Genomic DNA, 25,635 nt, shown 5'->3' on the forward strand with positions numbered 1-25,635 from the left:
AAGCAGTAACAAGTACAGTTCTATACCACTTATCAGTATCCCTAAGCGGTTAATAATGTGTAAGCTAATTGCCCCCAACAAGCTGGGTACTCATTTTAGTGACCTCAGAAGGATGAATCGACCCTGAGCCCCTAGCTGGTATTGAACTCACAACCACTGTGCCACCAGGGCTCCTGTAGTGGTATAACAGTGTAGTGTGGTATTGTCAAATACAAGCCTAGGCAATGAACTCTAACTGGTAATTCTAGCAGCCCCCCCCCAAGAGATACCACTGGATTATTGGTGCAAGAACACCAACACCATTGATGGCTGTTGCCTCTTAGGTGGAAAAGAGATCCCATCTAAACATTAGTTAGAAGAGCTGTTTGACAGTTGAATACACTGCCTCGGAGCATGGTGGCTTAAGGGGCAGGCTGACTGTATTAACAAAATTAATAAACAAACAGAATATAGTAGAGTACAACCCCTGTATCCATGGAGGATATGTTCCCAGACTTATTGTCAATAGTGAAAATCATGGATAACAGCAGACCCTATATTTCCAGTGGAAGTTGACCACTGAGTCACACTGAAGGTCTTCCACATGCCTATAGAGGTATTTGGTGGAAGTTGGCTATACAGTTTACTGAAGGACCTCCAGATTTCTGGAGAGAACATATTTTTTCAGACACAGGTAAGTGAAACCACAGGAACTGGTTGTGTGGATATGAGGGTTGTACTGTATTATTGACCTCATCCAATCTGTGTGAGTTCCAGGTTTTGAGGAACCTTCTCATACTGGATTATCATATCATCCTCACTGCTGCCATCATTGCCTATTCATTTGCATGCTCTTTCACTCTCTCCTCACCCTCATTTGGATTCAATCTGCACAGCTGCCAGAATGAGAAGTCAGTGGCTGGAAGCTACTGTACTTCTCTTTTTCTCTGTTCTCATTTGCTTAGTGTGAACAGGTGAGCAAGGCACTGATACCCAGGAAAAGTTTGCTCCAAGGACTGGGAACCTACTCTCTAATAGGGTTTAATCTTTCACAGTGGCCCAATGACTTCAACACCCAATGCTAGCCCTGACCATATTCCTGGCTCAACAGAAAAAAACAGCCCATTCAACCTTGGTCTACAATGATTCTCCAAACTACTGTGGTTTACCACTTGTGTATTAAAAAGAAAGTGATACCACCCAACACCCAGTGATACATGCCTAATAAAACTGCAGTTTGGCCATGAAAATAATCTCTTTTCTCCATTTCATTGTGAGACTCATTCATGTAACCATCATGAGTTCTACCACTATTAATTTTAAATGTCGCTTACGTGAACTGGATCCAAGATTTTGACAGCTGCTTTGCTCCCATTTTTCTTGTTGAATACTTTAAACACTTTGCCATATGTTCCTTTGCCAATTGTCTCAACGATTTCCCAGGTATCCGAAGGATCAGGAAAGCTATCAAATATTATTGTTTTGCCTGTTAAGGGCAGCATCTCAAATAATGAATCCTGGAAATAAAAACCAAAATTTCTGCAAATTGAAGTAATTATTAACAAGCATCCATTGTGGTTATAGATGAAACTGAATAGGTACAAATGCATTCCACCTAGAATGTCTGTATGCTAGTAACAAGAAAAATGAACAAACACAGGCAATTATTATTATTATGTTATTATTATGTTTATTTTATGGAGTGCCATAGGTTTTACACAGCACTTTACAAAGCAAAACAATAAAAAAAAAAGATAAAGTTGTTCTCAGTTTAGCTTCCTCCAGATGTGTAGCATTACAACTCTCATCATCCCCAGTCAATATGGTAGACAATTCAGTCTTCTGCCTTCAAACTATGTAAGACTGTGAAGGACTGATAACAGCTGTTATACAGGTTATGCGGGGAAACAGCCCCATAGAGCCAGCAACATGACATTTGAAATCACTGCACTGTCATATAATAACTACAAGTTCTCATTTAAGTCACATTTCTGCTATGAATTCATTAAACTGGGGTGACAAATGAGTGTGACTCTTCAGGCATTGCTGGAGTGCAGCTTCCATCACCTTCATCATTAGCTATAACACTGATGAAAGCTACAGTTTCAAAACATCTGTGGAGGCTCACAGGTTGCCCCAATCTTGCATGAAGTATTTTTAGCTCAGCTGCATTTTACTGCATCAACCACACAGGCAAGACAATACTGGTCCATCTTACAAGATTGTTGTAAGGCTAACAGTGGTCCTTTAAGAGATTTGGGCTTCATCTCCCCGAAGCCTTAGCCATGTTGGTCAACAGTCTGGGATTCTCGGAGATGAAGTCAAAAATCTCTTAAAGAGCACAGTTTGGAGACCATTGGGTAATGAAAGAAGTTACCCTTTCTGCTATATGATTCTACTATATAGAACAATGATTCAGCCATAATTGCCAGTTGCATCATATGTAATCATAAGGAACATAGTTTGGTGATGTGCTGGAGCGCCCTGCCTGAGAATTTTAAATACCCTTTCTTTAAATGCAGGTTCCATGGCAGTTGAAGTGGAATATAGTTCTGTAATCATGTGGTGTGAAAGAGTCCAAGGTATGTGAACACTTCGCGCACTCAATTAGCTTTGCATTTAACAACTCGTCTGCTGCCGATATGTGGCAAAGACAAGCAAATGAGTGGGCTGACAGAAAGAGGAGATATGTCTTCATCTCTCATCCACCTAACCATTGCTTTCCATCCTGGCCATGGTGGAAGGTAGGTCTATCCTACCTCAGGTAAAGAACAAAATGGCAATCCTTTCCATTTCACATACAAAAGTCAGCTGGATTGCCAGTTTAGTCTTTCCTCAGTAGTTGCAGTGGAAGAGCATATTCCACCAAGCCTGCAAAGGAGTGAGATGAGGATTGTATAAGGGAACATTAAAGAGCAAAATCACCACAAAGGAGAAACAAATGAAATTGGCTTTATTTACAAGGATTCCATCTTAGGCTATGACATCGGGGTTATACAGATGGGCAGCTCCATGCCACCCGTTTTGCCCCAGAAGGAGGCTGCAGCAACTAGACGCCGTGGCCTCCAGAAGGACCAAAAAGAACCCGCTTTTGGGTGGGTTCTTTTGCATCCCAGCAGGGGCACCATAGGCACTCTCGTGCTCCACGATGACACCATTTGGGTGCTGCGCCACACAGATATCATCATGGTGCACAACATATGGACGGGTGTGTGCCATAATGGTGCATGGGCAGCAGAACAAGGGCTTTGAGTGTGTGAACACTCAGCCCTAGCTGAACTCTAGTGCGCGTAAAGGCCAGCACAAAGTGCCAGTCTGTATAACCCCACAGTTACTTCTGTTGCTCTGCTTGGCTACATGCTAGTGCAGGAGTGGGAATCATCGGCCATCCAGATGTTGCTGGACTGTAACTTCCCACGTGCCCCACCATTTGGAATGTTGGCTTGGGCTGATCATAGGTCTTATTATTCCCACACTTGTGCTACAGAGAAAGCAAGAAGAGGACTGACTGGAGAAGGAAGTGAAGTCATCCCTAAGAATATCAGTCTATGTCAATGCTATATAAAGTGGTGGTCCAAGGACTGGTATCAGTCCCCAAGCCATTGGCTACTGGTTCCTGGTAGGTTTCTAAGAAAGAAAGAAACACCTGTAATCAAAGGGCATAAATATTATGCCACTACCTGGCACATAGGAAAGATATAGGCTAATTCTCACTGGCGGAATAACACGGATTCGATTCCGCGTCTGCCACGCTATATTCCCCGATTCCAAAACGCTCCTCGTTCACACTATGAAAAGGGGGCCTGTTTGGAATCAGGGTTTTTCTTTTGCATGCTTGTCGTTCCCATTGGAGAAAACAACAGCCATCCTTCCTTTGCCCTGTCCCCCTTCCTGCCTTGGGGAAGGAGCGGAGGCCTGGCAACAGCCTGCCTGCCAGCCTGCCTACCTGGGTACTAGTGGCTGGAGCCTGGCGGCAGTGGCGACAAGTGTCAGGGCTCAGTGTTGGCCCTCTCGTCCTCCTTTTTTCCGGCTCCTTTTCTGCCTGCTGGCCTCCTTCCCCTTCTCTGCCCCGGTAGGCCTACCTTAGAAGGAGGCCGAGGTGGAAGGAGAGAGGCAGGCGGGGAGGATGGAGGACATGCGTGCCTCCCCAGCGTCCATGCCTGCGTCCTCCTGGCCCACAAAGGAGGGGAGAGAGTCAGGCCGGGAGGATGGAAGCACACACACACATCCTCTGTCCTTCATCCTCTCGGCATGCCTCTCTCCATCCGCAGTGGAAAATGGTCCGGCATTGAGGAGGAGGAGAGGGCCAGCACTGAGCCATCGCCGCTGCCAAACCCCGCGCCAGCACCCAAGTAGGCACGGAGGCCAGCCAGCGGAGGGAGGGAGGATGAGGAGCAGTGATCCAAGGATGGCAGCAGGCAGGGAGACCATTGGGGGTCCCTCTGGGGTCACTGCCACCCTTGGATCACTCGATCTAAGGGTGGCAGTGGGGAGAGACCCACAGAACCCGGGAGGAAGAGGAGGAGGTTGGGATTGAAAAGAGGGGATTTTTTTCAAACAAAAGATATATTAATCGATTGCTTTTGCGACTACTTGCCAAGCCAAGCAGTTGCAAAATCACTCAATCAATTAATCTATCTTTAAAAAAAAGTACAAAGGCAGCACTGACAGGGGGGATGTTGGAGTTGTCAAAAACCGATGACATTTTTCTCTGCCATTTTTCCCAATTCTGAGCTGGCGTTCCCACTTATTTGCCTTGCTTTAGAATCAATTCTTTAGAAAAGTACTGGCAAAAATGTAGTGTCAGGAAACCCTGGGCTTTGGTGTTTGCCACAGGTTTTTCCCACTGGACTTGATCAAATGAGGATCAAAATCGAGTTCCAGTGGGAACTACGGTGATATACCTCGCATCGAATTTCTGACCTTTTCGTAGGTGAATAAGGCCATAATTGCCTATTCCCCACATCAGATAGGTAGGAAAGAGAGGGACACAAAGGGACAAACTAGACCCAGGTTACTCTAACTAGATGACTATCATCACTGTTACCTGGCTGTTTATGCAAAATGTTGGCATTGCTCTCCATTTCCAACAACTGGAAGGCAGAAAGCTTACTTATGGCAGTGCTGCTCAAAGTGGTGGTCTATCGACCAATGCTAGTTTATGAGGCATTAGCGGCTGATACCAAGACAGTTTCTGGGAAAGAAAGAAACAACTGTAGCCAATGGGCACAAAATAGTACGTGTCCCTGGTACACTGTAAAAAAAAGTAGCCAGTCCCTAAAACAAGTTCCTCTAAGAAGGCCTAAGTGATATAGAGTAAGCTACATGGCGCATGGTTCTTTCCAGCATTTTGCTGCAGCTTTCCAGTATCTGTTGCCTGAGGCAACTATCTCAGATAGTGAGTGCTATGGGCTTCATTGCAAGCTAGTATCTACTTTTTAAAAGTGGCAGTTAGTAACCTCTATCAATTTATTTGCCTGACACATTTGTTCTTATAAAGAAAATATGCAATACTGGAAATGAAGCTGCTTTTGATATACATAGACCTTGTACATAAGAAAACAGAAAGTCTGGCATTAGCAGACTGAGGATTAAGCCCAATTCTTTTTCATCTCCATGGTAGTCAATTGAAAAAAAAAATACGGCTAGAAATAAAGAGTAATTTTTCAACAAGTGGACTGTTGATTCATGTGTGTGAAGAGCCAGCTGGATTTTAAAGTTTAAGCACCATTTAATTTTCCTATTACAAGCCAATATTTATATGTCACAAAAATCAATTCAATATTACACTCTCCAAGTCTATTTGTCAGAGTGGATGACAACAGGAGTTAGCGACCAAAGAACTGGGTCACCCGTAACCCAAGAATTGCTTGCTTTCTGAGCTACCGATATCCAAGTTAGAAATTAAAGCAGCATATGTGATAACAGGGTCAAGGAAGGAGAAAGCCCCTAAATGAAACAATTCCACAACTCTGACTGCACATTCACAATATTGCTAGTGCCACAGAAGCCAGCTAAGAAAGAACTGAACAACCTATTTAGCGAATATCTGAAACAGGCTGGATTAGCAAGTGTGTAACAATTATTTAAATCAGGAACAGGAATTGTCCAGATGCTGTTGGACTACAACTCCCAGCAGTCTTCGACAAAAGAACCAATGGTGAAGAATACTGGTGGTTGCTATTTAACAACATCTGGAGATCCAAATAATTCCCACGCCTGATTTACAATAACACCAAAGCGGGCAATGTTTTCAACATGTTATAAAATATAAAGTTTGCATAGTGGCAGCCATCAGCAATGCAACGCAACCTATCACTTTCTTCATGTTTTACGCATCAAATGGTTTCAAGCTAGCTAGCTGGAAAAAAATGAACATAATGTGGCCTTCACCAACCTGACATCCTCCAAGGATACTTCTCCCCTAAACCCTACCAGCATTAACAGAGGCTGAGGTTGTGATCCAACATGGGTTTTGAAAGGTTACTTTGGAGACTATGGGGCTGTGCAGACTGCCCCTAAGGGGTGGCCTGCAGCTGTCTTTTTTAGAACCAGATCGGGGCCGCGGCAACCTCACACTGTGGTCCCGACCTGGCCTTTCTACGGTGCAAAAAGGAGCCACAAAAAGCAGGTCCTTTTTGCGTCCTGGAAAGGGTGCGGTAGCCAACGCATCATAGCTTTACTGTACTCCTTTAGTGTTGCACCATCTAAACATAGTGCCAGAGGAGTGTGGGGATGCCGCATGCTGTGTGGTGAGGTGTGCAGTGTTACGTCACCATGGGGGCAGAGTTGGGGCATGCATCATGTGGATGCCATGCCCTGAGTCTGCCCCCAGGCTGGCCTTAATGGCTGGTCTGCACAAGCTGTATAATGTCCACAAGCTCCTAAATTAGCATTCGGGGAGTGGTAATTCAAGAAAGTAACATTTAAAAAACTTTGGCTTCAACATGCACCTGTAGTCCTAAACACAGGTATGAAGAAGCATATGCAGCAGATATCAGTGGGACCCATAACCCTGATAAATTCCCTGGAATAGACCATTGTACAGACACTTAGCTGAGTTAGCTGTACATTCAGCAGAGTGAATCAGGCACTTCAAACTGCAGATGTTAGGAAGCAGCAGCCAGAAGTGGATAACAAAGTCGCCTTAAGCCCCCTAAGCTGGTTCAATGGCTTCTTATCCCCAGTGGTGAAGAATAGCCAGATGTCCTCTTTTTCCAGGACATGTCCTACATTTCAACTTTCTGTCCAGGAGGCATTTCAAAATCTCTTCTATTTTGAACATGACTAAGAAGCATGAATTTACATTTATATTAGTGTTTTTAGCTATTATATGATAATGCCCTACATTTTTCTTGCACGTCCTACACTTTGTGGTCCTCCTTTGTGGTTCTGACATCCTAAAACCCTGCAATGGAGTCACTAGGGTTGGTCTCACCCTGTGTGGTAACTCATGGTGTCACCTCCCATTGACTTCCACCCATACCAAACCAGACAGAATCCTTGGTAATGTTTTTGTACTAGTGTTGCTCATAACTTGTAATTCCCATATATCAATGAACATAATGTGACATAAACAGCTAGCAAAATTAAAATTATACCCAAGCACAGCGTAAATGTATTTACATGTACATTAAAGTGAAAATAAGGTAGGATGCCATTTTTAAAGGAAGATTTTGCAATAACATTGAAAAACAAAAAACAAAACTTTAATTACAAAAAATAAACCTGGGGGTCTCCCCTTTGTTTTAACCACCGATCCTTGCCCCACTCACTCCATCACTTCAGCATTTTAAAGGGATGTAGGCAAATGCCACAACCCATTTCTGCCCAAAGGCAGATGTTTGGGAAGCATCTTTGGGTGTCACCTGGTGTGGTCTGCGCCTCCTAATGACACCCCTGCTTATCACCACTGTTGAAGAAAGATTGACCGCCTGTCCACTGAGGTTTTGTACATGGAAAGAGAGGGGGAAATCCATTTATTCTTCACCGCAAAATGTCTTTGGCCAGTTCTGGTGCTCAGAGAAGAGCAAATAAAAGTGGCTGGAAAAACAGCATACTGTTTATACTCATGTACAAGTCTAGAAATTTAGGTCAAGATATTGATTCAAAAAACCTGAGTCGGCTTATCCATGGGCCAGTGTAAGTACTGTACTTTTACTCTCATTTTTTTTTAAAAAAAGGGAACCATCCCCTGGTGAAAAGAAAGCGTAATTGGGTCTGAAAGCACTGACCTCCCTCTATTCTCACATCCATCCAGCCCTTAAAGTGGGCACAAAGTTATGTCTGCTGGGATTTTGCAAGTTCTTTGGCATTGTTTTCCTTTAATTCAGCATTCAGATCCTTTGTTACATGCCCCTAAGTTTTACCCTTGACTTATCCATGGGTCATATAAAAATCCATAATTTTGGCCTCCAAACTTGCCTTTTGACTTATACATCAGGTCAACTTATAGCTGAGTGTATATGGTAGGTAATTGGCTCTTATTTGTTAACTAGAGTCCAGAAAAGTCATTTTTGGTCTGCATGACCATGGGAGCTGGGGGATTCTGGGAGTTGTAATCTAAAACTATAACTTTCCCAGACTCTGGCTGTGACATGCATACACACAGCAATGAGCCATGTGCATGTCTAGTGTATGGTTGTTGTGACATGCATACAAACAGCAACTGGCCAAACTAATCCCACAGATCCCACAGAAACAAAGCAAATCTCAAGTCAAAGTCAAGCTTTGGAGACATTGGAGTTTATCACACTGGGGCTAAATGCGCGGACGATTATCACACACAATAGCTCAAATAAAGCGATATTGGAAATGCATTCTTACTGAAATCATGAAAGTAAAAAGGTGTGTGTTAATGCTTCTTTGTGACTGCTTTAATGGCGGGTTTTGTGCGACGTCATGTGAAATTGTTTAGTGGAATTACACGATTTTTCCAGGATAGACTCCCAGTCTCCTTTGTGTGATAAACTCCCCTGCCACCAGCCAAACAGAAGAGAGATTCCCTACTTAAGTCAAGGGTTTGCTCCAAGATCTCCGCATCTAAAAATATGTTTATTGTACTGTTCCAAAACAACAACACTTTATTTTCTGGCTGCTTACTAACTCTTTGAAAGTGGATAATTGTGGCTTAGAGCTCTCTAATAAGAAATGTCAGTAGGGAGGGCCCTTGGTATCCACTGGGGTTTGGTTCCAGTCTAGCACCCTCTGAGGAGACCAACATCCCTGGATGTCGGCCCTGAGGCGAACCTATTGGCAGGGGTTTCTTGGCCAGATGTTTTTTAGGGTTGGTCTGCCATTGCCTTGCCCCTGAGGCTGAGAGAGTGTGACCCACCCAAGGCCTGAAAAAGGAATTCAAACCCTCATCCCAGTCCAATTTCAAATCGTTCCCGAGTTATGGAGGCGAACCGACCCCGGGGCTTTCAGGGCCAGGTTTGCTCCGAGGTGGATTGCCATTGCCTCCATTGAATCCAGAGTCGTAGCCCCAACACTCAAACCACTACTCCTTGCTTCCCCATGGCATTAGCGGCATCCACACTGGAGAAATAACCCGGTTTGAGAGCGCTGTAAGTGCCTTGGCTCCAGGCTATGGATTTCTGGGAATTGTAGTGTGTTGTGGGTCCCAGAGCGGAGCCTGGAGCCAAGGCACTTACAGCGCTCTCAAACCGCGTTATTCCCCCAGTGTGTTTTGTCCCCTCCAGACGCTGCCTCCTTACCTGGCTCTCTCCAGGGACGCCTCAGGCGGGGTTCAGGGCTCGCAGCCCTAGTTCCTTCCTGGAGACAGAAGAGGGTCTCTTCCCACTTTCCCGGCCCCTCTGCCCATCCAGGGACCCAGCCTGAATCCCCGTTAGGCCCCCAAAACAGAGCCCCCTCCTTCCTTCTTTCCTTCCCTAGAGGCGCTCTGGCGAGAGGCACCGATAGCCCGGCTGCGCGCGCTTTGCTCCAGTCCCGCCCGAAGGCTCTGCCCTCCAGGCGCTTTCCCCTCCAGGTCAACGGCGGGGCAGGGGCTCTCTCTCTCTCTCTCTCTCTCTCTCTTTGTGTGTAATGTGTGCCTTCAAGTCCAAATTCCGACTTATGGCGACCCCAAGGCGAACTTATCAGGAGGGTTTCTTGGCCTGTTTCTTCAGAGGGGGTTTGCCATGGTCATCCCCTGAGGCTGAGAGAGTGTGACTTGCCCAAGGTTACCCAGTGGGTTTCAGTTACTGGTGGAGTATTTCAGTCAAGGAAGCCATGGCCATGAGCTTGCAAAACCTGAGTTGACTCAGTGGGTTTCCATGGCCCAGCAGGGATCTGAGCCCTGGTCTCCAGAATCGCAGCCCAACACTCAAACCACCTGGAAACAGTCAGGGAGAAGGCCATGAAACCCGCTGGGTGACCTTAGGCAAGTCGCATGCTCTCAGCCTCAGGGGAAGGCAATGGCAAGCCTTTCAACAATTCTGGCCAAGAAATCACCACAAGTCTTCACACAGTAACAAACTGGACTAAGACTCTGGAAGATCAGGATTTGAATCATGCAAGAAAACTCGCTGGAGGACCTTGGGCAAGTCACACTCTCTCGGCCTCAGGGAAAAGCAAAGGCAAACCTCCTCTAAACAAATCTTGCCATGAAACTCACATAATCTGATCACCATAAATTGGAAATGACTTGAAGGCACACAGTAACAACAAACTGAACTAGGACTCTGGAAGACCAGGAACTGGATCCCTGCTCAGGTATGGAAGCCCACTGAGATACCTTGGGCAAGTCACACTCTCTCAGCCTCTGGGGAAGGCAATGGCAAACCTCCTCTGAACAAATCTTGCCAAGAGAATCCCATGATAGGGTTGCCTTAAGGTCACCGTAAATTGGAAACAACTTGTAAACAACAACAACAACAACAACAAAGGTTGGCCATACTTTCATGCTAAGCATTGAGAGACATGGTTTCCTTCTAAGCATCTACACAGTACAAATAAGGCACTTTGACACCACTTTAATTGTCATGGTCACATCCTACAGAATCCAGGGATTAGGATGTTTGTAAGGCACCAGGACTCTTTGGCAGAAAAGGTTAGAGACCTTGTAAAACTACAAACTCCAATATTCCATAGGATGGAGCTACAATAGTTAAAATGGTGTCAATCTGCATTATTTCTACATTGCTGATGCACAAAGGTAGCACCCTTTGAGACTAGCTGTGCAAATGATGTTGTCATAGGAGCTTTCATAGGCTTTGTCTGTTTCGTCAGTTGCATGGAATTCCTTAGATCAATACATCTGAGGAAGTAGACAGTCTCTTCAGACCACTCCTTAGGGGCAGCCTGCAGCCGCCTCTTTCTTTGCCAGATTGGGGCCTGCATGCTGAGGCTCTGATCTGGCCTTGCCACAGCACAAAATGGAGCTTCAAAAAGTGGCTTGTTTCTGCGCCACGGAAAGGGCGTCATAGCCACCAGCGTCACAGTGCTCCTTTAGTGCTGCAGCATATGGTGGGGTGTGTGGCATCACACCAGCATGGGGGTGGAGTCGGTGTGTGTGTTGTGCAGACACCATGCCCTTACTCCACCTGATGCCAGCCCTTGATGCCAGTCTATACAGCCCCTAAGTCTACGAAAGCTTATGCTACAACTTCTTTTGCACAGCTAAGGCTGGGGAATTAATTCGGTTTGACACCATGCTAGGGTTCAATACTATGGAATTACAGTTTTGTAAGATATTTAGCCTTCTCTGTCAGAGAGCTCTGGTGTCATAACAAACTATAAATCTCAGGATTTCATAGTATGGAACCAAGGCAGTTAAAGTGGTGTCAAACTGCATTAAGTTTCAAGGGTGCTGCATGATCCCTTTGCATACCAGTTTCCTTCTATACGTTTGCCTGGATCTGGAAGGGAAGATTATTTTTGGTGACTACCACCCCTCAGAATCTCTGTGCCATCCAACATGGCTGCTGCCTGAGGGAATTTGGTAAAGTGTATTTAAAAATCATAAAATAAAAAAAAACAATTTTATTTGTATCCTGCTTAGTGTTGCCAAAGTGAAAACTGGAGAGGGCTCCTATACATTTAATGGTTGTATAGAAGAAGGGATTGCAGCAACTGTAATGGTTAGTTGTGTAGAAGGAATTACAGCACATGTTGCTTGTTATTTGGGCTGTGTCTGCACTGCAGAAATAATCCAGTTTGACACCACTTTAACTGCCACAACTCAATGCTATGGAATTCTGGGAATTGTGGTTTATTGTGGCACCAGAGCTCTTTGACAGAGAAGGCTGAATGTCTCACAAAACTACAGTTCTCAGAATCCCATAGCATTGAGCCATGGCAGTTAAAGCAGTGTGAATCTGGATTATTTTTGCAGTGCAAATGTAGCTTTTGTTGCGTGACATACAACACCTGCTGAAATCCCCTCCTCTACACAGTCATTGAACATACCTGCCTTTTACCCCAAAATGGGAGTTTAGGCAGCTCACAGAAATAAAAGAAATATAACTTCATAACCTTAAGGAGAAAAAAAACGGAGATTAAAGTCATATTAAAACTGCCTCTAGCATTAAAACAATATAAAACCATATAAAACATTAATCATGGATTAAAAATAATAGAGCACAAACATTATATAATATAGTAGAAAATGAAAACATATAACGCAATCAGTTCCCACATGCCTGCTGGAATAGAAAGGTCTGAGCAGGAAGAAGTGTCTCTTTAAAAAAGGAGTTCCAGAGTCTGGGAGCAGCCACTAAGAAAGCCCTGTCCTGCATTCCCACCAAGCATGCCTGAGAAGTTATGAGAAGCTTGTAGAGAAAGATATGATATTCCAGATTGCCTGGAACTGAGCTGTACAGGGCTTTAAAGTAACATCCCCAAGCCCTGCTTATGGGCTACCAATTAAGGGAAAGGATGCTCTCTGTGCTGAAAGATTCCCATTCCTTTCCTGCAGAAAGTGTATCTGGTCTATTTCCTCTTCAGCATTCATCCATGGTTGTTCCCAAGCAACTTTGCTGCCTGATGCAGAATTACAAATGTTCTCCTCCTCACACTCAAACTGAAGAATACAGTATTAAAATCCACTGAACCATTTTGGCACAGGAGACAAACAAACAAAATACCATAAGCACATCTCCTTTTCCAGTCAGTAAAATAATGAATTAAATGACCACTATTTTGTTGCTTGTCATAACAAATTAAATTCTGTTTTCTGAGACAGATAGCTGACTCTGATTAACTGTAAGGCCAGCCCTGTGTTCATCCTCATAACAACCTTGTGAAGTAGGTTAGGCTGAGATCTGGTGATTAGCTCACAGTCACTCAGTGGGCTGCATTGGCCACTATGGGCTAAATCCACAAATGGTGATGATGAGGCCTTCCAGATACTGTTGAACTGCAATTCCTAGCAGCTCTGGTACGAGAGCCAGTGGTGATGAACGATAGGAGCTGCTTTCCAACAACATCAGGAAATCTGCATGATTCCCACCTCTGGCCTAAATCCAGTTGGTATTGCTAGTCCCATAAGTAAAAACCGAAGTCCCATTTGTTCAAAGAACTTTCATTATCACTCACAATTGGATTTTGCCTTTTAAGCTCTATACCATACCAGTTCTCCTAGACCAGGAGTGGGAATTGTGTGACCTCCAGATGTTGTTGCTGTGTGCCTTCAAGTAGTTTCTGACTTATGGTGATGCTAAAGTGAACCTATCATGAGGATTTCTTGGCAAGATTTCTTCAATGGCATTTGCCTTCTTCTGACACTGGGATTGTCTCCTAGTGTCCAACACCCAAACCAGTATACCCCACTGGGTCTCTGCTAGACATTTATCTTGATGTCATTTTGGTATCAAGTAACAACTCTTTCAGATTTTTGCTACTTGAATAAGAACTAGAACTAGAACTATGTAATAGAAATTAAATACTCCAGTAATACAGAGTTGGTATAGAACCAAGAATTACTTAGATGCAAATGTAAATAAAATTAATTTTGTTTCAATATAATTATTTCACTATAAATACTCAGCCAATGCATTATTTCATTTTTCAGGACCTATAGATGTATCCGTGATGTCAATATACCAGCTTCAAATCCTGAAACACATTGTTGTAGATTTGAAAGGTTGGTGTGGATGTCTTTACAGGATCCCTTCTAACTCAGTGGTACTTGATTCTCTGATTCCTGAGATTTATGAAAATTATTATTTTTAGCAGCATAGCTGTCCAGGGCATACAGCTGGTCAGAGCTTCTGATGCTGCTAATTCTAGAAAAATAAAAAAACACACTGAAAAACTCAAGCACTTCCTTTAGGCAAAGGGATGCCCTCCAGATGTATTGTACTGCCATCCTCAACATCTGAAGCCAGCATCACCGTAACTGGGAATTCGTGGGATTGTAAGTGACCTTGGGCAAGTCACATGCTCTCAACCTCAGGGGAAGGCAGTAGCCAACCTCCTCTGAACAAATCTTGCCAAGAAAACCCCATGATAAGTTTGCCTTAGGGTTACCATAAGTTGGAAACAACTTGAAGGCACACAACAACAAGACCAACCCATTTGGAAGACACTACATTGAGGAAGACTGCACTAATACTTCAGTCCCAGGAAAGTTAGGCAAACATTTGCACCCCATGATTTCTCACCATGCAGAGAATGGCTGGTAGAGAGCGGTGGGTGGGAGGACCTAACTGTACAGTACTCCAATTGAAATAATCCTATTTAAAAGGCTGTCAGCTTTAGTATGTTGTTAACAGGATATGTAATCCTTTGTATCTAGGGCATAGCTTTAGTTTCTTCAGGAATACAACAATTCTGCAGTACCCAGTAAAAGACAGGCCTCTAGAATGTCTCATGAATATATTTAACCTCAGTTTCCAATGTAAATACATCAGATTAAATCACATGTGAAAAACAGAAAAATCCGGCCATGATGTGTTCATTATATGTTATGGTTTTAAAGTTATATTGGATCCTGCTTTAAGCAGGCTTACCCAAAAAGGTGTATTATACTTTTTTAAATAAAAGAAATAAAATAAAAGGGCTGTCATTCCATATCAACATGTCTGATGTGGTGGTACAGTCTGAAGATAGATCAACAACTCAAGTGATAGCCATTAAAGGAGAGAGTGAGTTTGAGATTAAGAAGATGTTGTGGCCTTCAATGTGCTCTGTATACCAAAATAACCTTCCCTGCCTAGCCATCTAAATGGATTTTCTTTTTACAACAGAGACAGAAGCAGTTCCCATGGAAACTAGGGTGTAAACCATCAAAATCTTTATCAGTCACAAACACCATACCTGGGATTCCACTAGAAACTTGCATTGACTGTGAAGTAGAGGTGATTTATATTCCCTGCATGTTAAAAACCAATGCTCAGAAGTGGATGGAAGGTTGCTCTGAATCTACTTGGGAGATCAGACCTCTGTTAGGTGGGTAATAATTTTTTTTCTAAATTATAGTGGTCCCTTTGCTGGGGTTAGAGGTGAAGGACCCACATGAAAGTGGAAAAACCACAAAAAAAAACCTATTCTTTTTACCCAAGAGAACACCTCTCTAGGAACCTCCAGGCCCTCCAGTGTAACTCTGTGATCAAGATCTGCCAGAAATTGACCGTAGAATCAAGCTGGAGGACCTAGAAATGCCTAGAGAAGTGTTTTCTCTAGGAACATCTAAGTTCTCCAACACAACTTTATGGTCAACTTCCAACAGAATTGTGCTGGAGGACTTCAAGATTCCTAGATAAAACATATTAATCAAAACCACAAATAATCAAATCTGCAAAACTGAAATCTGCAAATTTAGAGGGCCTATTATATTTCTAGTGATGTAACTATAGAAGCAATGTTGACCTTTGCTACCTCCTCAATTATATTGCAGAAGTAGAGAAAGGTGGAGCTAACTGGGAATGGATTTTTGGGTGGAAAGACTGTGAGCTCCATTCAGTTCTGGTACTCAGAAAAGACTATTTATTGGGTTTATAATTCATTCAAAGCACACCAACAACAATAACGAAGATGTTCCGAATTTCTTCTGGTTATGGAAGCTCAGAAAAGCTTGGGGCACTTGCCAGAGAAAATGTTGGCAACCCTAGTACTACACAAAAGTTCTGTGTATAAACTGACAGGCACTGCATGAATGGGCTTTTTTGCCACATTGTTACCCACCCATCTTGCAAATCTGAAGCCAAATCCATAGACACACACCCACAAAAATCCCTAGGTCCTGCACTAATCTCAGGGGATATTCCAAAGATAGCCATCTGGGGATTTGGATTTGTCTTCTGCCCTATCCAATTAGGGAGTGCAACAAACAGTCTCATAAACAACTTTATATTTTCTGGAGGGCCTATGTCTAAAAGGATAAGTATGATGAGAGAGCAAAAGTCCTGTCAACATTGTCAGCTCCATCCACAAACCAAGTTTTATCACTCCTCCCTAAGAGCTGCCAAGTCCAAACCTTGACAAAATGTCTGTACTTTCATGGGTTGCATAGAACTAAACCAACAGCAAAATCCTCCTAGCACTCAGTTCTGTTGATGCAAATCAAAAGTGATTAAATATTTCTGGAAATATTGCTTTGAATGGAATCTGGAATCTTCACTGGAAGCCCTGTTGTGGGTTCCACCAGCTTATGTCCCCACAGCTTGAGTGTTGACTATGACTCTGGAGCCCATGGTTCAAATGTCCAAATCCTAGTTATAGAAGCCCCCGGGTGATCTTCGGCAAGTCACACTCTCTCGGCCTCAGAGGAAGTCACTGGTGAACCCCTTCTGAAAAAACATTACCAAGAAAACCCCACGTTACGTTCACTTCAGGGTCACCATAAGTTGGAAACAACTTGAGGGTGTGCAGCAACAACAAGAAAGCAATACTTCTGAGGCTTCAACAGGCAATTACCTGCATGGGAAATTTCCCTAGTCCTACCTCCAGGTGCCCAAATACCCTAAAACCACCAAATCCACTGTCTGCCTCCATCTTAAATCTGAGGGGTTTTAAAATATGCCCCTAGATGCCTAAATACCCTAAAGGCAACAGATCTCAATTGATCTTGGAATTTAACTAGGGTCAGATCAGGTTAGTACTTGCATGGGAGACCACTAAAAATAATAGGTGCTGTAGGATGTATTTCAGAGGAAAGAACTTGCCAAGGCACCTCTGAGTATTCTTTGCATAAGAAAACTGAAAAATTCATGGGGCCACCATAAATTGACAGGTGTCTTGAAGGCACACAACTTTTGAAGGTAATTTGAAGGAAACCCCCACCCCAGTTCCATGGCTGTAAGGGATCCTGGAAACAATCAAGGCATTTTTTGGAAATGTCCAGGACCTGCTTGTTTTTAAAAAATGGCAACCAAGAAATCCAAGAATCACTGCAGTCAGTGTCACTGCTCCCCTTCCTCATCTTCCTCTCCTTGACTGTTGAGAGGAAGAAAACAGAGACCTCCTGCTGTTATTGCTATCATGGGCAGAAGTCTTTTCCTTTTGATAGCAAGTAAATGGGGATGTAATTATTTTCTAGTTTTCTTCTTGAAGGAAGCAACAAGTAGTGTTTGCAATTTTCCTTTTTCTTTTCTTTTTTTCTTTTTGCTGTTCACGATTTATTCTGTGAAAAATTCACACCTGGTGTTTTTGCACAGAAAACAGCATTCCCTCTCAGGAAATAGAATTTTCTGGGTACAAAATAATATTTCTGCACAGGAATATTATATATAATATATTTAAGACATTACGTGTTACAATGAAATCTGTGCAGAAAATACTGACCTCCCCCCCACCCCACCCCCAGAATACGTGGCTTTTTGTACAAAACAACAATGTGCAAATTTTGCACACAATCAGTCCCAGACTGCAAAGAATCTCATCAGTCCAGGATTATTTTTATCATGGTTTCTCAAAACTCAAGAAACACAATAAATTTCTGACTGGGGGGGGGGGAATATTTTCAAATGTCCTTCCCACCCTGGCAATAGGGCAATGAAGCTACTTCTACCTTCTTTGTATTCATTTATTTTCCTTCCATATCTTTCAGGAGAAAGAGAGTGTCCCTGCCAAGGCAGGGAGATTTGCAGAGAGGGAGGAGGAAGGCAAGAAAGTGATGCAAAGCTATGGAAGGGAGGAAGAGGGAGTATTAATTCTTGTGAGCACTATATTTTATCAAAATTTGGCAGCAAATTTCATGGTCAACATAAAACTAGGGGATACTGAGGCTAGATAGAAGGGAGCTTGAAGACTTGATGTGGCTCATGGACTACATGATTCTCACCCCAATTGAAACACAACCCATCAGACTGGTTACGTTTATCATAAAGTGAGCCTGGCATTAAGTTTCATCACATGTTGTATTAGGCTGTTTTCTTCCTTTATAATTCAAATCAGAATTGAATGTAGACATTAAATCATTGATTTGTCATGTTAGGACAGCAGGGGTGGGCAGTTAGTTCAGGATACAGCTCTGTTTTATGGTTTAGTCTCTTTGAAATTTCATCATGCAAAAAATAAAACAAATTAACCAATTGGTAACTGAAAATAGTGAACAAAGTTTAGAACAGGGGGGGAATACGGGGGGGATCTGCTTCATTTTCTCATTTAGTAGCAATAAGGAAATGCTTGGCATATTCTCTTTCTGTTAAATAATGCACCTTGGTAAACATGAGGTAAACTAATACACAGCCGTTTCTTTAAACATTAATTAGTGTATGTGTCACATTGCTCTTTGGTGCCAGAAGCTGACCTTTGTTAAACAAAACAGCATTTTTAAATAGATTATTCTAAATATTTTTTCAGATATTTTACAGTTAAGACAGCCTATGGATTTATTAAATGAATCACGTTAGTGGCCATGCAGTTTTATAGAGCAACAACAGAACATTAATTCGTGTCCCAAGGCACTTAATAAGATAAAAATGGCTGTAGAAACAAAAGGGGTCATGAGGGTAGAGGTGAGCAAGAGTAGATAAGTAGTATGTATTAAGTTCAACAACACATATCTTTTGTCCTATACACTATACTGTCATAGCACTATTTTTCACTTTACCATGACAAAGTTCTGTGGAATTCTGGGATTTGTAGTTTAGTGAGCCCCCAGAGCTTGCTGGTTGGGAATTCTAAAACCCCTCCATAAACTGCAAATCCCAGGATTCCATACAATGTTGCCTTTGCAGTTAAAGTGGAATATAGTGCTATAACAATATAATGTGATAGGCCTCCAGACTAGATTTTAGTAGGAAGAAAGGACATGCAGCAGACCAATTCTAAAGATTGCAGGGGAGAGCGTAGTGGCCTGGGTGCTTATGAAGAGTAAGTTTTTAGTTCCAATTTATATTAACCACAGCTTTCTTTGTCAACCAGATCCATATAAACTGTGGTTGTTGAGCTTGACAATGATTCTAGAAGGGGGCATGGTTGAACATGGATACTCCAATGTGCACTATTTTGTGGCAGGTCCCACTGGTTCCTATCTTCTTTTCACAGTACATTCCATTTATGTGCCATAATCACATGTCCTCCGCTGACAATTCCTTACCGAGACAGGAATTTTAGTCAGCTAAAGAATCAGCTGTTTTAGTCTGCTTTAGTAAAAAATGGAAAATGGGGAGAGAAATGAAGGAATCAAGCAATACCTTTGAGACTAATTTATTTTAGCATGAATTTTGTGGATATTAATCCCCATCTTGAGCTGAAGTAGTGGGTTGATATCCATGACATACCCTCCCAACATTTCACAGATGAAAACTGGGATGCATGTGGCTAAGCAACAGCAGAGTGCGGTTGAGATGGTGAAAATTAATAATGATGAAAGACACAAGCTTGGAGAGGCTGAAGCAGTTTGCTGTTGCCTGGGCCCACTGGGAAGGGCAAGATTTTGCCCCTCCCCCTCTTCTGCCAGAATTAGTTTTCACTGAATGCACTTTAAACTCAATTTCCAGCAATTAAAGTAAGCTGACCCCAAAAAAGGGAAAGCAGGAGGAGGAGAAACAGGCATTTTAAAAGCAGCTGGAAAAGTGAGAGAACAGAGAATCAATCAGAACTGACTCAGCCAAATCATAACAGTCAGCAGTTATACCATGAAAGCTCATTCTAAAATAAATCAGTGTGGACTTTATCACACCAGGTTTGTAAGAAGTCACAATCGCATTAATGTAGGAATGCAAACAGCTCTTCAAAATTGCCATGTCTCTGTCCCAGTCTCTGTCTTCCTCACACCAGTCTCCATAGCCCTGCCTCCCTGCTCTATACCTTTCCCAACATAACTTTCAGTCTGTATTTATTTTATTTATATTTCTAGTGCTATTGCATGATCAAGGAAATCCATTAAATAAAAATAAACAATGGGAAAAAATTGAAAAAAAAAAGAAAAGACAAACCACCTGCTTGGGAATAGCAAGGGGGGAGGAATATAATTGCCCCCACTTACACCACATGACTGCATATCTGAACTGCTTCAGAAGGAAGTTATCATATGTACATCAACAATGAAAAACCAGCATGATTAGGAGGCATTGATGGGTTTTGCCCATCAATATGAAGGAGTGCTCCAGCTGCAGATGGACTACAGACCAGCTACTGGACAGACACAGCATCATGTGATAAGATATGGCCACAGATACTACTATTCTCTAATTCCACCTTTCAAGCCTTGTGTGATTAAGTCCTTAATCACAGATATGCTGCGTGACCTTCTTATTCCCTGTTTCATTTTATGAGATGTAGCTGTGTTAACAAGTTACTGGAGAGAAAGAAACCCCACCAAAAAGCTTTCCATGCTTATGTGTTGTACTAAAAATGTGCATGGAGGTGTGGATGTGCATGTTAGCTTTGCACCTAATATCTCATGCACAGGCAGCATTCCTCATTTTCAAGCATTGGGCACAAAGTCTATGTAGGCTTCTGTAACTGCATTCATCTGACTTAGGGGCTGTACAGGCTGCCCCTTTTAGCACTGGATTGGGGCTGCGGCAACTATATGCTGCGGCTCTGATCTCGCCTTTTAGTGGCGCAAAAAGGAGCCTTCCTTCTTGCAGCCCAGAAAGGTCACCATAGCTGCGGCTTTTCAGCTCTCCTTTGGCACTGCGTGTTGTAAACATAGCACCAGGGGAGTGCTGTGATGCTGCACACCAAGTGGTGTGGCACATAGCATCACACAGGCCTGAGGGCGGAGTCGAGGTGTGTGTCATATGTACACCACACCCTGACTCCATCCGCAGGCTGATCTTATTGGTCAGTCTGTACAGCCCCTTAGTTACAAAGCTGCAGTGGGCATTACAAGCCTGAAAAAAACCCAGTTTCCCGTCCCAACCATAAAATCTCTGCAAGCATTCTAACATCATTTCAGATTCCAACCACTGCCATTTAACACATGAAGGGCTGGGATCCTCCCAAGCACATGAAGGTGTGGGATTATACTAATGACCACATCTCCATACACCCGGTATAGGCATATGTTAGGGCTGGGGGGGGGGGGGTCAGCATTGTCCTACAAATTGATTTCTCTCCCGCCAATATGTTCCTCCAATACCCACTAGCAGGCATAGGACAATTTTGCTATGTTTTTGGCCCTATCTGGGCCATTTTTGGCTGGGGAGAGTCCTCTTTTTCTAACAAGAAGTAACCCAAATATTTACTCTTGTGACATGTCCTGTTGGAAAAAAAACCTTAGTCTTAAAATGGCCCATTTTCAAAAATCCAAAACACTGGAGCTTTGAAGCCACAAATATGGCCCCCATCTGCATCCCAACAACATGCAATTATGACCTACACATGAGGATGGCTAGACCCTTTTTGATTTCTATAATTAATAGTTATAGTAGAACAACACAGCAATATCACAGTGAGAAGTTGGGGAGGAATCTCTTTAATTCCTCTTGGTCTTCATTTGTTGGTATAGACCCTTCCTGGTAATGTTTTTGAAACCAGTTGTTATCGAAGTGGTTTTTTGTTTTTTTTTTTTACCAAAAAGTGAATTAAGCTCATTGGTTCCGTGCAGGAGGTACAAGCTATGGTACATTCTAGCTTTGTGGTGATGCGCAAGCACTGCCTTTGTTCCTTTATAAGAAGGCATGCACCCAAATGATTAGGAACTTTCTGAAACATTACAGTGTGAACTTCCTTTGTGTAGTATCATTAATAATAAGTGTAGAACAGGTAGTACACTGGCAAGCCTTTGTGTGCTACGTTGAATGCCTGAGAACTTCTCTGTTTCAGAGTAATGAATAAGCCAAACATTTCTAATTCATGAAGAAAGAAAGGTCACTTTTCTATTCAGTATGGTAACTAACAGTGGCAGCCCAAGATCCCCTACTGCCCTCTCTCTCTTTGCTTGTGTCACCCATGCTCCTCCTGTCTCAGCTGCTCACCTCCCTTTATCATCCCTATCTTGCTGCCACACCTCTTTCACATTTGACCTCAACTCACCATTGTCCACCCACTGTGAAAAGTTATACCAGGTTTAGAACTGCCTGATGCTTATCTTAACAGAACACGTAAAATCCCAACTGTGTGTATCTGAGGAGTCCTCAAAGTCAGATATAGTGAGTGGCTGCACAAGGAGGGTGTGTCTACAATGTAGAAATAATCCAGTTTGACACCACTTTAAGTGCCATAGCTCCCTTCTATGGACAAGGTCTTTTTCCGCCAAAGAGTGCCTCACAAAACTACAAATCCCAGGATTCTGTAGGATGGAGCCATGGCAATTAAAATGGTCTCAGCATTATTTCTACTGTGTAGATATACCTTGAGACTGTCTATCTTCCATGGCACCCCACCCATACTGCCTGTTCTTGAAGATTCCTCAGAGCCTGACATCTGGGCCTTGACCATCGTTGGTCAGTAATTTTCTCCACAAAAACAGGGGTATCATTGGGGTGCGAGGGCCTCACCAGGTGACACACTAATAAAGAGTGATAGGCTTCTGTATGGTGTGGTATGGGAAGACATCAGTGGGCATGTGTGTGGCACCATGAGTTACCAGTGCTGCCAATCCTAGGGACACCACTGCACAAGAGCAGCCAAAGCAGGGCTCTCCATCAAGGAAGGAATAGCAGTGTGATTCTACATTCCTGCCACTCTGCCACCTAAAGTAGTGCTATAACCCCACCTAACGGGCAGGCTGCCTCTAGTCCCTAAAACAAGTATAAGTCACAACTAAAGATCTGGCTTCCAGTTCTAGAGGCCAGGTCAGGGTGTCACTTAGCGAAACCACATTTATCCCCATATTCTGTACTGTGGTGAAAGAATAGTCAAGAGCAGCCTTACAGTACAGTTCATTTACAGTGATATTCTTCTTGCAGGCTCAGGTGGAATACAGCTGGATTCCCAGTAAATAATACTCCATATTGCTTAGGGTGTAGCAAATGACAATTTACTTTAAAACTGAACTCTCAGATCTCTTCCCAGGGTCAATCAAACATCCGTTTAAATCTAGAGTCTTCAGACTCTATGTATCTTCTTACAAGCAGGTTGTACTTTTACATGTTTCCCAACTAAAAACAAAACACATTCAAAAATTGCACATGAGGTAAGAAATAAGCAACTTTTTGTTTGACATACTCTTTTTCTCACCTTCAGCTGAATAAGTGCATCTCAGCTATTGATGTTATGTGCTTTTAAGATGACTCCGACTTATGGACCCCCTATCCTAGGGTTTTCTTGGGAAAATTTATTCAGAAAAGGTTCACCATTGCCTTTTTCCTAGGGTCACCCAGTGGGTTTCCATTACTAATTTTAAGATTTGAACCTTGGTCTCCAGGAGTCCTAGTCCAATATGCATACACAGGCACACAGAGCAGTTGCTTCTGGAAATATATGTCTGTAGTACACTCTATCTATGTAGTGAGGAATGATACAGAGGAAGAAATTAAACTGATAATTGCACATTAAAATCTATCCTTAGCCAAAACACACTGAAATTAATATTTATTTCTGGTTTATGCCCTTAAGGGCCAATGAAATCTCTGAGCTTTGTCACTGTGAGGATGAATGGCATAACTAATGAATCATCTTAACAGGCATTTAGAAGGCTATTATTTCATTAATACACATGGGATTACTGCACATATGGCAGTTCATGATTGTTGGTGGGGGTAGTTTTCCATAAACCTAGGAATTCAAGGGTAAAATCCTGTGATAAGTGGTTCTAATATTGATTAGAGAAAGTGGCATCAAGCATCTGAATGGTGTAAAATTTAGAACCAGTATAACACTATCATTGTAGATTTCACACCAACCACCAGCTCCTATCAATCTGTATAGTGGAGAAGGTGAGTATTATCTTGACTTCATTGGCTGAAAGAGCTGCTCTTGCTTTTGATGATAACACTTGTGAAAATTAAATTGATAACCTGAGGCAATTTATAAATATGAACACATAAAATGTGAAGGATTTAGTGCATACTGTGAATACTGAACAATTTCTGGTTTAAATAAAAACAAAACTTCTAATAGATGGATAGATCTATTGAATATATACAGTCATCCCTCCTTATCCACAGATTCTGCACCCATGGATTCAACTATCCATGGCTTGAAAATATTCCCCCCCTCTCTCTCTATAGATAGATAGATAGATAGATAGATAGATAATTTTAACAAAATGTTAAAACTAAGGGACCCATTTTACAGTGCCATTATATATAATGTGACTTGAACATCCTCTGCAAGGGGTCCTGGAAACAAATTGCAGTGGATATCAAGGGTTTACTGTATATGCTATAATATGACTTTTGTTTCAGGGCCTAGTTGCTTTTTTAGACCTCATCTTCTAGAAGCTCACAGTTGATTATGTTATTGAAGGGATTCTGGGTCTAGATATACTTGCATTTAAGGTAGCTTGTATGTGTGGTGAATTGGAACAAAATGGGCTCTTCTTTGGAAAATTTAGGCTCCATTCATTCCTAAAATGCAAATAACAAGCAAGGTTTATATTATTCTTGTTATTGGTATTCGAGTACTGGTGCTTGTGGTATGTCTGTTTAATTTCTTGCTCCACTGATTTACAAATGGTAGAAGTAGCAGGGGATCATCATCATCATCTCTGTGCTAGACTGAGAGAAAGACCCCTAATCTCTTAACAGCTAGCAGGCAAAAGGCCAGAGAGCACAGTTATCTCAAACAGCAGACTGACAATTGAAAACACAGATGACAGAGAGATAATGGAAAATTTGGAAAGCTTGGGGGAAATGGCAGGCAGTTGGTGCTTAAACGATTCCCATCATTCTTGGAAGAATGAAAGCTTTTTGTATTTTGGTCTCGGACAATTGGGAAAATTGACATGGGATAAACCTGCTTCTAGATCTACCACTCAAATGATTGCAAGGAAAACATGGTGCAATAAACCACACATAGAAAAATCAAAAAGATTATCACCATCTGTGTATTCACTTTTAAAAGATGAATCACACACATGTACTAATACACACACACACACACACACACCAAATATTTTATTGAAGTATATAAAATGCAAAATATGAGGCATTCTGGCAAGAAACACCAGCTTCAGGCACCACTTAATACAGAGAAGAGTATTCAAAAGCTGGGGTTATAAATTTCAGGAAGAATAATAATCATTAATAAACACCCCTATGCCCAACAGTCAATTAAACCTCACCGATTAACAGAGAGGACATTTTATACTCTATCTCTACATGAGGGGTATGACTCTAGAATTAAATGCTGGTCCAAGGGTGCTTCTCTGACTCT

At 42.5% G+C, this 25,635-nt stretch overlaps 1 protein-coding gene across 8 annotated transcripts in view; it reads right to left on the minus strand.

Moving 5' to 3' along the window:
* Window positions 1-9,774, minus strand: part of MYO3A (myosin IIIA) — a 131,820-nt gene extending 122,046 nt beyond the window's left edge. For 7 of the 8 annotated variants that reach the window (XM_042476842.1, XM_042476839.1, XM_042476841.1 and 4 more), the window contains exons 1-2: window positions 9,696-9,774; window positions 1,314-1,496 (exon numbers count right to left, since the gene is read on the minus strand). In XM_042476842.1, the coding sequence (XP_042332776.1) occupies window positions 1,314-1,481 (168 nt within the window). In that variant the 5' untranslated portion in view covers window positions 1,482-1,496; window positions 9,696-9,774. Of the gene's footprint in view, window positions 1-1,313; window positions 1,497-9,695 lie in introns of those variants that run through there. The other variant, XM_042476844.1, reaches the window with a different exon arrangement.
* Window positions 9,775-25,635: the final 15,861 nt, after the last annotated feature.

This window comes from Sceloporus undulatus, chromosome 6 (assembly GCF_019175285.1).
Source record: "Sceloporus undulatus isolate JIND9_A2432 ecotype Alabama chromosome 6, SceUnd_v1.1, whole genome shotgun sequence".
NCBI lineage: Eukaryota > Metazoa > Chordata > Lepidosauria > Squamata > Phrynosomatidae > Sceloporus > Sceloporus undulatus.